The sequence below is a fragment of the Rhineura floridana genome, chromosome 4, assembly GCF_030035675.1.
Source record: "Rhineura floridana isolate rRhiFlo1 chromosome 4, rRhiFlo1.hap2, whole genome shotgun sequence".
Classification (NCBI taxonomy): Eukaryota; Metazoa; Chordata; class Lepidosauria; order Squamata; family Rhineuridae; genus Rhineura; species Rhineura floridana.
This window is the reverse complement of record NC_084483.1, coordinates 171968963-171982141: the sequence shown is the minus strand read 5'-3', so window position 1 is coordinate 171982141 and position 13179 is coordinate 171968963. Positions and strand designations below refer to the sequence as shown.

General features: G+C 39.7%; 1 protein-coding gene across 2 annotated transcripts in view; it reads left to right on the top strand.

The window, feature by feature from the left end:
• The window catches only part of KCTD3 (potassium channel tetramerization domain containing 3), a 68410-nt gene extending 58113 nt beyond the window's left edge, over positions 1-10297 (top strand). For both annotated transcript variants that reach the window (XM_061625200.1, XM_061625201.1), the window contains 7 exons: positions 15-131; positions 1990-2160; positions 2795-2950; positions 3914-4010; positions 7058-7242; positions 7980-8118; positions 9052-10297. In XM_061625200.1, the coding sequence (XP_061481184.1) occupies positions 15-131; positions 1990-2160; positions 2795-2950; positions 3914-4010; positions 7058-7242; positions 7980-8118; positions 9052-9616 (1430 nt within the window). In that variant the 3' untranslated portion in view covers positions 9617-10297. The remainder of the gene's footprint in view (positions 1-14; positions 132-1989; positions 2161-2794; positions 2951-3913; positions 4011-7057; positions 7243-7979; positions 8119-9051) is intronic.
• The last annotated feature ends 2882 nt before the right edge of the window (positions 10298-13179 follow it).

Here is a 13179-nt window from a genome sequence, read left to right as displayed (position 1 = left end):
TAATTTTTTTACAGATATGCAAAAATTTCCATTACGAATGAAGGATAATGATCTTCTGGTGACAGAACTTTACCATGATCCTTCCAATGATGCCATAACAGCACTTAGTGTTTACCTCACACCCAAAACAAGTTTGTACCATCTTCACCTTTAATCTCATTTAAAATTTAATAGAAAATGTGTTTGATACTATTCAGGAACATTATTATGACATTCTCAGTACTTTTTTTTTTTTTGATGTTTCATTTAATGTTCCATTTTAAACTTGGCCTATTGCAGGGAATATGCCAGATGATATGTTGTATAAGATGTTTATAGATCGTGCCTCTGTGGCACGGAATGCGTTTTACCAACTTCGGTTGGTAGCCCAGCTACGTCCCTATCTGAGTAAGGAGGACCTTACATCAGTGGTTCATGCTCTGGTAACCTCACGTTTGGACTACTGCAACGCGCTCTACGTAGGGCTACCTCTGAAGACGGTTCGGAAGCTACAGCTAGTGCAAAATACGGCGGCCAGACTGCTAACAAGAACTAAGCGGTCTGAGCATATAACACCTGTTCTGGCTCGCCTGCACTGGCTTCCAATATGCTACCGGGCCAGATTCAAAGTGTTGGTATTAACCTATAAAGCCTTATATGGCGCGGGACCACGATACCTGCAGGAACGCCTCTCCCGTTATGAACCGGCTCGTACACTACGGTCTACTACGAAGGCCCTCCTCCGGGTCCCGACCCATAGGGAGGCCCGGAGGGTAGTAACAAGATCTAGGGCCTTCTCAGTGGTGGCCCCCAAATTGTGGAATAGTCTCCCTGAGGAGGTACGCCTGGCGCCGACACTATTATCTTTTCGCCGCCAGGTTAAAACCTTTCTCTTCTCTGAGGCATTTTAATCTAAGTTATTTATGTAAATGTTGTAATTGGTATTTTAGATGATGTACTTTTATATTTGTTATATTGATCTTGTAATTTTATTATTGTATATGTTTCTCTGTTTGCCACCCAGAGAGCTGTTTGCTAGTCGGGCGGGATATAAGCTGAATAAAATAAATAAAAAAATATGGATATATATATATATATATATGTGTATTTTTAAAATGAAATTCAGAGCAGTTTTTGTTTTTCTTGTGTTGGTGTAGACAGTATATGGACACGTAATGCACATTCAAACCTAGGTTTTATGCTGTTAGAATGTCACACCTGCCATGTTCTAGTGAAGCTAAGACCATACATTGAAAAGAGAGCACAAATACTGTGTTTCTGTATGTAAATAACTAATCAGATACCAAATTATTTCTTGAATGGTATTTCTTTTATAGGTTAAGTACATTCTCCACTTTGTCATTGAAACTAAGCAAGCAAATTTCTAGGGGCTGTCATTCAGATTAAAAAATGGCTGTCTTCAACATGATGTGCAGCTTTAACCTTATTCACTAGTTTTTACAGAATGCATATTGGGGGAGGGGAGGCTTTCTTGGCACCACTTTTGAGCATTGCCTAAGAATCTCTTTACCATTTTTATTGTCAAGTCAAAAGTGAGAATGGGACAAAAGAAGTGTTGTTGTTTTAAAAAAAATGTATCATGGCACGTTCATTAGAGGCCAAGATTACCTGCCTGTCCTTGTTAAGTTTGCACTTGATACAAACCCAGGTTTGTTGCTGTCTAATTTGTTAAACTTCCCTAGGATTTGAGGTGCCATGTTCTAGACAATTCCACACTTTTTGTTAGATTTTCATTTTCTGTTCATATGTTGCCTGCCTTGCCAACTTTAGTTATGCCTCGGCAAAAAAAAATCTTGCAATAATTAATACTGTGTTACTGCAGAATAGTAAAGGCAAATACTAGCATGTAAATCAAGCACTTTTCTAAAGAATATAAGAGTTCTGTGCAAGCATCTCATTGGTTATACAGAGTTCCTGGGCAGCTCAGAGCCACTACCCCATCTTGGAAGCACATATAGTTTTATATTTTTTAATTTTTTATGTTTGTAGGTGTAAGTGGTAATTGGATTGAGATTGCATATGGCACAAGTTCCGGAGCAGTGCGTGTGATTGTGCAACACCCAGAAACAGTTGGGTCAGGCCCTCAACTCTTTCAGACTTTCACAGTTCATCGAAGCCCTGTTACAAAGATCATGCTATCAGAGAAACATTTGGTGTCAGGTAATCATGTTGGAAAAGATGCAATTTCTTGGCTTTTCCTATTTGCTTTGTATTCCTTTCTTCATATTTCTGAAACCAGAAAGAAAGAGAGCAAAAGTGGATAGTGGATAAAAGCCACTTCCCCACTTATATCTCCTGTTCATGCTGAATTTCTGATTTGAAAGCCCAGGGAGACTAAGAGGTCATGGAGGCAGTTTATAGAAGAAAGTAAAGAGAGCAGTGTTGATATGGTGGGGTGAGGTTCACACACAAGTGTCAGTGGCTGGGTAAGGAATTGGCATTCACTGGACAGTATCCTTGACAGTCTTCCTCCTGGGGGGGAGTGGGGAGAATAAAGGCATAGCACAGTATGCTGCAAATTCTACCTTAGTGTGTTTGGCACTTCCTCTGAGACTTGAGCATGCTATGCCTTTAGAACAAAGGGACCCATAGAACATCTCCAGTTCACACATTTATAACAAGTTATACAATAATAACTGAAAATACAAACCAGTTCTTGTAAAGTTTCGTTGAGGGTACAGGAGTGGCTATTTAGTAATACAACACAAAAATATTGAGAGGGTTTGGCTCTGGATGAGATTTAGAATTATAGAAGCTATATCTTGTTGTATGCATTTTCTTGTATTCTTTCTAGTTTGTGCAGATAACAATCATGTTCGCACATGGACAGTGACACGTTTCAGAGGAATGATTTCAACCCAGCCAGGATCCACTCCCTTGGCATCATTTAAAATTTTGTCCTTGGAAGAGACAGAGAGCCATGGCAGTTATTCTTCTGGAAACGATATAGGTAGATAAAGCATTCCAAGTGGAACAGCTGGGTGGCTACGCTGTTCTTTGAACCTCTGAATTGAACATTTCTACCTTGCAATGCTCTAGAGAAGAGGGGAAAGGACTAGAAGGAAGGGGTATGGGAAATAACCTATATTGGTCAATTGGAAGAAATAGCTGCCTTAGGCTTGGAGGCTGGTCCCAAGGGTTCAGTTCTCAATCACTTTATTGGGTAACTGTTCACACCCCTGGCAGTTACGAGTCCTCTTTTGTATACTCTGTTTTGTGGAGAGGTGATTCCTCTATGTTTTTCTGTGAACCTATTTCAGGTAAACTGGAGTAAAAGATGAAATTAAGATAGTAAAAATAGGGAAAGGAACTATCAGTCTCCCTCTCTTTCCCAGCCCCCTCACTCTCCTGCAGCAAATACGTTTTTGAGTGTATAACGAATGCAGCTGGAGAATTTAATGAAACAATTTAAACTGGCATGGTAATTCTAATCTGGAGTAGTGACTTGTAACAGTAGTCTAGTGCTGTATCCCTAAGAAGTAGGGTGGTGATTTCAAGACTGCCTTAAGGGAAAAGAGACTTTAAATCAAGCCAAGGAGGATCTCTTAAGAACAATATTGACAAGTAAGAGAGAAGAGCAGCTCTTGGGAATGTGGCAGGTAACAAAAAGCAAGCTGTTACAGGATTGTTACAGAGCACAGTTAAGGTAGTCAGAGGTGCACTGTTAAACATTTTGGACATGTTGAGAAATTCCACAGGAAAGCTGGAAACCACCACACAGAACTTACTGGCTGTTTATCGAATATGGTAAACCCCCTCTGAATACCACTTACCAGGAAAACCCTATTCATAGGGTAGCCATAACTTGGGATCAACTTGAAGACGGTCCATTTCCATTTCATTTTATATATTTGAATATTTGAGAGCCTTGAATTGAGGGCAGTAAAAACTGTACTTTGCTTTCCAATTACAGGGCCATTTGGTGAGCGTGATGACCAGCAAGTGTTTATCCAAAAAGTTGTTCCCATCACTAATAAACTATTTGTGCGGCTCTCTTCTACTGGAAAAAGGTAAGCAACAAAATTAGAGTGCAGCTAGGTATTAAAGGTGAAGGGTAAGGTTTATTGCAAACTTGTGGCCTAGTAATCAGTAATTAGAAGAGATTTTGTTTGTTTTTACTCTGTTTAAGATTTTGACAAACTTCAGTGAGTATAAAATCCCAATGTTTCCAAAATAGCATGGGCTACTGTAGTATCCAAGTGTCTAGTAAGTCTAAATTCTATTCATAGCTGATGTCCCAGTCCTTTTTAAGATTCTCTAGTTAGTTTCCAGGATCAGCTCTGATACCAAAATTGGTGTTAGATTGTCAAAACAGCTTGCGCTGATGCTAGAATACAGTGATAACTATTGTCTCATCCTCAAATTAATGTATGAAAAAAATTCTCTACATACATGTGGATTTCATTGATGAAATGTGGGTGTTTGAATGGAGGACATGGTGTGTTAAGCTACTAATGTTTTTCTTGCCTCAGGCCAGCTATCACAGTGATTAGTGCCAATGATTATCTGATTGTTGGTTCCTCATAGACAAGGACAGAAGTACAAATTTTTTTTTTTGTACCCCCATCCCCAAATTTTGCTTCCATCATCTCTTTCCACTATGTAGACAAAATACATTATATTTCTTCAATGCCCTCACATTTAATCGGGGTAGGGTTTACTAGAAGAGAAAGAAGAGGCTAAAAAACCAGTTGTACCCAAGACTAAACACATAATGGGGTCCCAGAGTGCCTTCATGTTTGTGCCATCGTGGCTCTCCAGTAGTCCTGTTGGTTGGGAGGGAAGGCAGAGTGTCTGCAAGGTGACATTCTGCATGTCTTGTCTTAAGAGTATCCCTCTAGAAAATTTGTTCTACACTCTCAGCAAAGATAATGGTTGAGAATATGTGCCCATAATCATGGATCTTCATTCTGTGCTGGTTTTGGACAAACAGTGGAAGGAAAGAAATACTGGATACTAAAGCTGTTGGAACTGTCTGGTGAGAAAGTTATCTCCACAAAATGCCTGCATTAGCTTCTCTGCACAAGGTCAAGACCAACCCTATATAAAAGCAAGTTTGCATCTGCTTTTAATACTGTGTCACAAGCATTAGGAGTCAAGCCTGTTTATTGCCTCTGGATCCTGCATATCATTTGCTAAATGTTGTCTTTATTCTGCATCTGTCCTTCAGCCATTAGTTCCTTAACAATGAGCAGGAAAAAAATGAGTGGGAGTCACGGTATCCTACTTTTTGGAGCAGAGGGCCGTGATTCTGCATGCTCTGCACAAAGGTTTACCTATCTTTAAAATGGATTTACTCTGTTACATGAATGTTTCAGAGAACTAAATATTGATAGGTACAAGGATATAGAAGAATCAATCTGGGTCTTGGCTTTACTCATGATAGCAAAATTTGTATTTTACAACCATAGTTTACCTGCAAGCAGGATTGCTTTTAACTTCCACTTTTTTAATGGGTATTTAATTATATCCCTTATTTTAGAGCTCTCTTCCTCCCATATGCTAGTGTGTATTGCTGCCTTTCATACAAGAATGATACGTTGCATGGCTATTTAAAAGTAAATGAAATCCAAAGACATGGAAACAGCAGCTAAAGTGTTTTTGAAAGCCCTGGATACTAGTTAAAGAAAATAGCACTCTTCTAAAATTGAAACTGCTAGTGCAAGCAAAGCTGCTAATAGCGATTCACCAACACACAGTATCTATAACACATGGCCTATCATTTCTTATTGCTTAATCTTGTAATGAATAAAACTCTTTAAGAGAATCAATCTTCTTTGCATCAAAGTTCATTACATACAATCATAAGCAACTGTTGAAGAAATTAATCAAGAGTACATTTTCCATGCATCTAGATTATCCCTTTGACAGCTTGTTTGTTTTTAAGCAAATAACATTAGAAGCCTGTAATATGGTTGCAGGCCAAATTATCATCCCAGTAAATGTTATAAATCACTATGATATAATGTTCTATTCGTGCACAGGAAGAAACTGCCACATGTTTATTAAAACTGCTGTTGTACTAGGGTAAATCTTAACGTAATAATGTAAAGTCTTCAACTTTGACCTCTTTCTGTTCTCCTTCTTCTCTTTGATTACTGCCAGCATAGTCTAATCAACCTGTGCCTTCTACATGTTAATTAAACCTGCATTCATGTATACCCATTTTGTCTCAGAAATAATTGTGTGGGTTATTGGTTCCCATGGCAGCAATTTGCATAGGGTGCGTTTAGGTATTACACATTCTTTCTTTTGCTTGTACTCTTGAACTGCTATGGGACCATGTACTCTGCACTAAAAAGAGGTGGGTCTCAATGACTAAGCAGCAATAATAGTCACAAGGTTCTTTTGGAAGTACGTCTACAGAATTTCCCAAAAAGCATATATCATTTTATGGAAAGTTTTGTAGAACAAATACTTCCAAGAGAACCTTGCGACTACCACTGACGTTTCCCACTATAGTTAAGGAAGGAGTTGTGATCCCGTTGACAGCTGTAAGTTGACAGCTTGTGGTTTAGCACAAACAAGACACTGCAAGGGTTCCAACTCCTGCCACTTGCTTAGTTCTTTATGGAATGGGAACAGTTGTGTTTTTATATTGTTATCAGTCTGAGCAAAGCATTTTCTTTAACATTCTTTAACAACTTAGTACAGGAGAGCATACAGTATCCACAGTCCATAACCCTACATGTACATCAGTGTCAGTTGCTAGCTGTAGCAGACCAAATTTCCAGAACATCCTTGGGCTCTTCCCACTTCCGTAGCTGTCAGAGGGTTGCTTTGCTGATTTATAGCTTGCATGTCAAATTGGATATTTGGATAACTGAAAGACAGAGTATCTATGGTGTATTCTGTAGTGACAAAAGTGTCAGATTTTGAGTTCACTATTTAAATAAATTTTAGAAGATTGTGCCACTTTATCTTCAGGATTTTTTCCCCTTAGGTAAAAAGATTACACATTTCTATTATGATTTCTGTTTTATTAATAATCTGTAATCCTATATCCAAAAATGATTTTTTAAAAATTGGTTGACTTAATGTGCCATTTCTAATGCAGGATATGTGAAATTCAGGCTGTTGACTGTACTACAATTTCATCCTTCACTGTACGAGAATGTGAGGGATCCAGTCGGATGGGCTCAAGGCCGCGACGGTATCTTTTCACAGGACATGTGAATGGCAGTATTCAGATGTGGGACCTCACCACAGCTATGGATATGGTTAATAAAAGTGAAGAAAAAGGTATCTGTCTAGTAAAATGTCTTGTAGAACTTGGAATAATCTTATTTTTCAATAATTAAGAGAAGCCAGATTTAGTAGTTATCCATTCAGTATGATGTTGTGTTCTTCCTATACTTGTATATTTCTTCAGTTTCAAGCAAAAACTTGTTGTTTAAAGCAGAGATGGGCAAAAGGGAGTTTGGGGGTCTATTGGTAGACCTCCAGATGAATTGCAATAGATCAACAAGGGTTTCTGACTCATGATGGTTTTATCAGTAATGACAAGAAAAAGTTTTTTTTCTTTTACCCACCCTAATTTGGCTGCTGAAATTAAGAAATCAAGGGGGAAACAGGAGTATATATGTTGTGAAAGGACATATGTGTGTGTTCCAGTTCTGGTACTGAAGACAAACTCTGGGCAAAGTGTGTACTCAAAGGCATCTTGTTCCACAATTCTGTGTCTGCCTTTCTGAGACACCAGGCTCCGGTTGGTGAACCTCAGGGCTCCAACGAAAAACAAAGTAGATACCACAAGCCAAAAGTCTGCCCACCCCATTTAAAAGTGTCCTTGAAATGCAAGTTGCAGAAGGCTGGGATAGCTAGCTAGGAATAGTATGCTCCAAAAAGACAGAGTTCTACTTAAGTATTTGGCTCAATCTACTGTTGAGACAGGATGCTGACCTGGATGGATTTTGTAGTGTGGGCAAAGCATGCCTGTTAAATGCTTAGACATCTGATCTGTGTTTTTCTTTTAAAAGATGTAGGTGGTCCTACAGAAGAGGAACTGCTTAAGCTTCTGGATCAGTGTGATCTGAGCACATCGCGGTGTGCAACTCCCAATATCAGCCCAGCCACTTCAGTGGTGCAGCAAAGCCGCCTCCGTGAATCAAGCTCTAGGTATGTACTTGCTGTATGTGCATGTATATATTGGCTGTAAGTTGTAGTGAATTAAAAATTGGGATTACTTTTAATATTTTGAGACTTGGCATTTTGAGATGTGGTGGTTCCCTATTAGAATTGCCTATTACAGAGGGTGCTGTGCAATACTAGTCACACTCAGAACAGACCTGATCAAAGTCATTGATCTTCATTGAGTCTAGAGATGTGAAAGCCCAGAAAAAAACTGGAAAAATTCAGAAAAAAACTCCCCCCCCCCTTTTTTTTTTCCAAAGTCTTTTTTGGGTTTTTTTCTGAAAAATTGAAAAAAACTGAAGTAGAAATGGATTATGGAATGTTTTATTCAAATTCAGTTTGTAATAATTGTTTGAATAAAATGTACTTTTAATATAGCAAATGTGATAATTCTATGCTAAACGACCTTGTACATAATTACATTTTATTTTCCTGAAATAACAAAGTTACTTTCAATCTGTAAAAAATGCTAATACTGCATTTTTTTTAATTTTTCTAAAAATTTCTGTTTTTTTCCACACACAAAAAAACCCTGGAAAAAAACCATTTTTTTCCATGGCTTCAAAATGTCTGGAAATTTTACATTTCTAATTGGGTCTACTCTGAATATGACTAATGCTGGATATCGCCTGGAGGAATCTTCTTCCATGCAGTCATCTGCTGACAGTAGAAACGTTACAAGATTAATCTTTTGTAAAATGTGCAGAATTGGTACCTCCCAGAAAGATCAGATACTTTTCTTCCATTAATGTTTAATTTCCAATATCTTTGTGCAAAATAGATCTGATAACTTCTCAAACAGCAGCTAGTCATAGCTGTTCTCAAAAGGAGATGACCCATGTTTCTAGCATTTGAGAACTGTTCAGCTTGACAGTGCAGTCAGTAATATCAGTACTTACGCATATAAAATATTTTCAGCCTCCAGTTGCAGCACCGTGAAATGATCCATGAAACCGCCACGTATGGTTCCATCCGGCCCTATAGGGAGAGCCCTTTATTAGCCAGGGCACGGCGGACAGAGAGTTTTCACAGTTACAGAGAAATTCAGGCTTTTAATTTGAACAAAACTATGGTAGACAAGGCTATTCCTCAGAATGGCAACCATAGTCCTGTACAGTCAGAAATGAAGAGCACAGGTGAAAACGTAACTGACAAAAAGTCTGCAGCATCAGCTCTGGAGGTGAGAGCTGCCCGAGCAACTGAAGGAGGAAGTGAAGTTCAGAAAGTCCCCGAAAATGTATTGGAGGTGAAGAAAAAAGGAACTGATGAAGAAAACGAAGCCAAAGCAGACAATAAAAAGAAAAGTGGGTTTGAAGGAGGAGGGTTCCTGGGGAGGAAGAAAGCGCCTCATCTTGTGTCTTCGCCAAGTATTGTGGAAGGAGGGTCTGAAACGCTCGGTACTGCTTCCCTGTCACCTACAAAGACGGCCGTTTCTCCACGGCATAAAAAAAGTGACTCTGCCTGCCAGGATTATACCTTGTAAAAATGCTGAAGGATATTTATATCCACAATATATATCAAAAGTTTTAACACTAAACTGGATAAAATGTTTACATTTATGCATTTGTAAGTCTGTGTCTTTCTAACTGAAATGTTCTTGAAGTTGAATAAGGCAGTATAAGGCACACATCATTCAGAACTTTGCTTCACAGCACAACCAACAGAAGCATTTTTTAAAGTATTCTAAATTGATGTTGACTTTATACAACTATTAATATGAAGTCCAGTTCTGGTACAGAATTTGATTTCAAGCCTTCTTTAATGGAGGCTGGCATGCACTACCATTTTTGTTGTAGGGGAGCATTTTCTATTGTGTGTAACTTTGTTTCCCACTTGTGGCTCTGGACACGCTAAATATTTAATGTCTGTTCCCTACGTATTGATCTTCAGTCAGTTCAATCTCTCTTCATGCTTTCAATGTGGTTCCATATTGGGAATAGTACTCAAAAGAGGGTGGCATGGCTGGTTTACCTTATGTTTGCCTTTTTGTTGTGATTGAGCCACCATATTTTTTACTAGTATTAATAAACTTTGTATACATCACCTAGTGCAATTTGTTAACTTAATCATACTGCAATTCTGAATGTCTTGTTACTGTTTATGGATGCTATAAAATATTATTTTGCATATATTTGTCTTTAATATTAAAGTATAAAGAATTTAATAGGTGTGTATTCTTTTACTCTTTATAGAACATACCACATATTACTAGCAAGATTGGCAACACCCAAGATTGGCTAGAAAACATTAGCAGTTCCTAATATGAGATCTCAAGAGAGTGATTTAGAGTACTGTCTTCCATTTTCAGGCCATATTAATCAACTCTGTGACCTAAAACTGCAATTTTGAGACATTGCACGCTATTACCCCCTTTTTTTTGCGCATAGGCAGTCTTGCTGAGAAGTACCAAAAAAAAAAGTTAAGTGATCTTGCCCCATCTTCCTCACGAGTCAAACAATTAATCTAAAACAACTAGCCATGTTTAGGGTTGCTAGTTGTAAATCCCATACAGAATTTTGACATAACCTATATCATTTTTTTGTACTGATATAACAGTAGTATATTGCCAGAATTCACGTAGTTTTGAAAGAGTACTTTGCTATGTGGGAGCAGTGTCTGTGCATGGAAGGGTGTCCTTGTGTTTCTTCCTGGGCCTTGCACATAGTCAGCCTGGAACAGCTGAGGCCTGTGTATGCATCCCTTCCTTTCTGTTCAATCAAGCTACATGATCTCAGACATGCACAGACCTTATTTCGTTGAGAGCCTTGGTGCACTGCCTTATAGGTAATTGCTTTCACTGAGGTCTGGAAGAGAAACTACTCTGAGACTCTTTTGTACAATTGCACTATATACATATTGGTAAGAATGGTACTTGCTGTTCAAAGCACTTTCTGTGCATCTCACAGCTTGAAGGGGTGCTACAAGCCACGCATCGTGCCTGTCTCATTCAAGCCAACCACCTGGAACCAAATGGCTCCCATCAGGCCTGGCTGCAGACATGGCAGTGCAACTCCAAGCACTACTGGTCATGAGGTGAGCTGAGGAAAGGCTGCTGAACGGGGAGAGAGGAGGAAGAGAGGAAGCATTGATGGAGCCTGGCTGAGCAAGCGTGTGAACATAATTTGAAGTTGCAATGTGACACATGACTTATCCACCACACCTTCTGCTCTAAGCTATGAGAAGCGTTGCTTCTAGTTTAGGTAGATGACACTATTCTCCAGGCTCCTAAAAGATGTGTGGGAGGGGGCAAGGGGTTGACTCTCCTAGGATGAATTCTGTGGAAGAGGATTTCCACTCAAAAAAATCCCTACTGAATACAGTGGAGCTTGCTTCTTCGTGAGTATTACATGTACAGTTAAAGCTAGGCTGCCTGTGGGGAGGGGGAGCAAGTGCTGGCACTGCCCTCCCCCGGTAAATCTCATATAACCCCATTTTAAAACAGTGACATTGGTTGCCAATTCATTTTTGAACCCAGTTCAGTGTGCTCACATTAGGGTTTAAAGCCCTAATTGACTTAGGCCCTAAATATCTGAAAAATTGCCTCCTTCCCTACAGACCCTTCTGGGAACAGCGGGGGCCCTCTTGATAATTCCACCACTCTCAAACGTTCAGGGTGGTGGCAGCCTGGGAGACGGCCTTCTCTGTGGCAGCTCCTAGGCTGTAGAAGTCCCTCCCTCCAGAGGTGTGCCTGGCACATTCATTATATGCTTTACATCATATGAAGACACCCCTGTGAGACTGCTGAGACCATTAATAGGCAAGCTTTTTCCACCTCCCTTGGCCCACCCTTCTTTCTGCACCCTTATAAGGAAGGGACATGCTGCAGGGGTGAGCCTGTGCTGGGACCATCAAGGGCCAAACTGTCCATCTTCCTTATCACCTCACCCCTGCTTTTTCTGACGTCTTTCTGGGGACTGCCCTTTACCAGGAAGATGAATGTATTTGACTTTAAGGTGTTGAAGTTTTCATTATCTTAAATTTTTGTAATTTGTATTTTCCCCTCACTAGTATTTGTGTGTATGCTTTGTGAGCTGCCTTGGGGGCATTTTTGGCTAAAAGGCAGCATAGAAATGATAACATAATATACCCTGATCTTTGACACTTGGAGATGATTTTAGGACCCACCTGTGACTGTAATTTGTTTTGATCTATTTTTAATAGTGATTTTTAAGTTGTTGCAACTTGCCCTGGGACCTCGTAGTGAAGGGTAGGTAAAGAAATTAAAATAACAGCAGCAGCAACAATAATAAAAAATTTGTTGTTGTAGATCAGCCTTCGTCTACCTGGTGCCTACCAGATGTTTTAGACCCACATACATTATTCCTGACTATTGGAACATACTGGTTTGGGCTGATGGCAGCTGGAGTCAGACATCTGAAGGGGGCTGCATAGGGGAAGGCTGCTGTAGATTCTGGATAATTTTCTATGCAGCCAAAAAAAAAAACAACCCTACAGAAATCGTACTGATGTTTTATCTTCCAACTGTTGTTCATAGAATCACAGAATCAGAAATCTATGATTCTATAATTCTAGTAGAGTTGGAAGAGGCCTATTTAGCCATTGAGTCCAACCCCCTGCTCAATGCAGGAATCCAAATCAAAGCATTCCCGACAGTTGGCTGTCCACCTGCCTCTTGAATGCCTCCAGTGTCAGACAGCCCACTACCTCTCTAAGTAGTTGGTTCCATTGTCATATGGCTCTAACAGTTAGGAAGTTTTTCCTGATGTTCAGTAGAAATCTGGCTTCCTGTAACTTGAGCCCATTATTCCGTGTCCTGCACTCTGGAATGATCGAGAAGAGATCCTGGTCTCTCTCTGTGTGACAACCTTTAAAGTTCTTGAAGAGTGCTATCATATCTCCCCACCATCTTCTCAAGGATGCCCAGTTCTTTCAGTCTCTCCTCATAGGCCTTTGTTTCCAGTCCCCTGATCATCCTTAACATAAGAACATAAGAAGAGCCTGCTGGATCAGGCCAGTGGCCCATCTAGTCCAGCATCCTGTTCTCACAGTGGCCAACCAGGTGCCTGGGTAAGCCCGCAAGCAGGA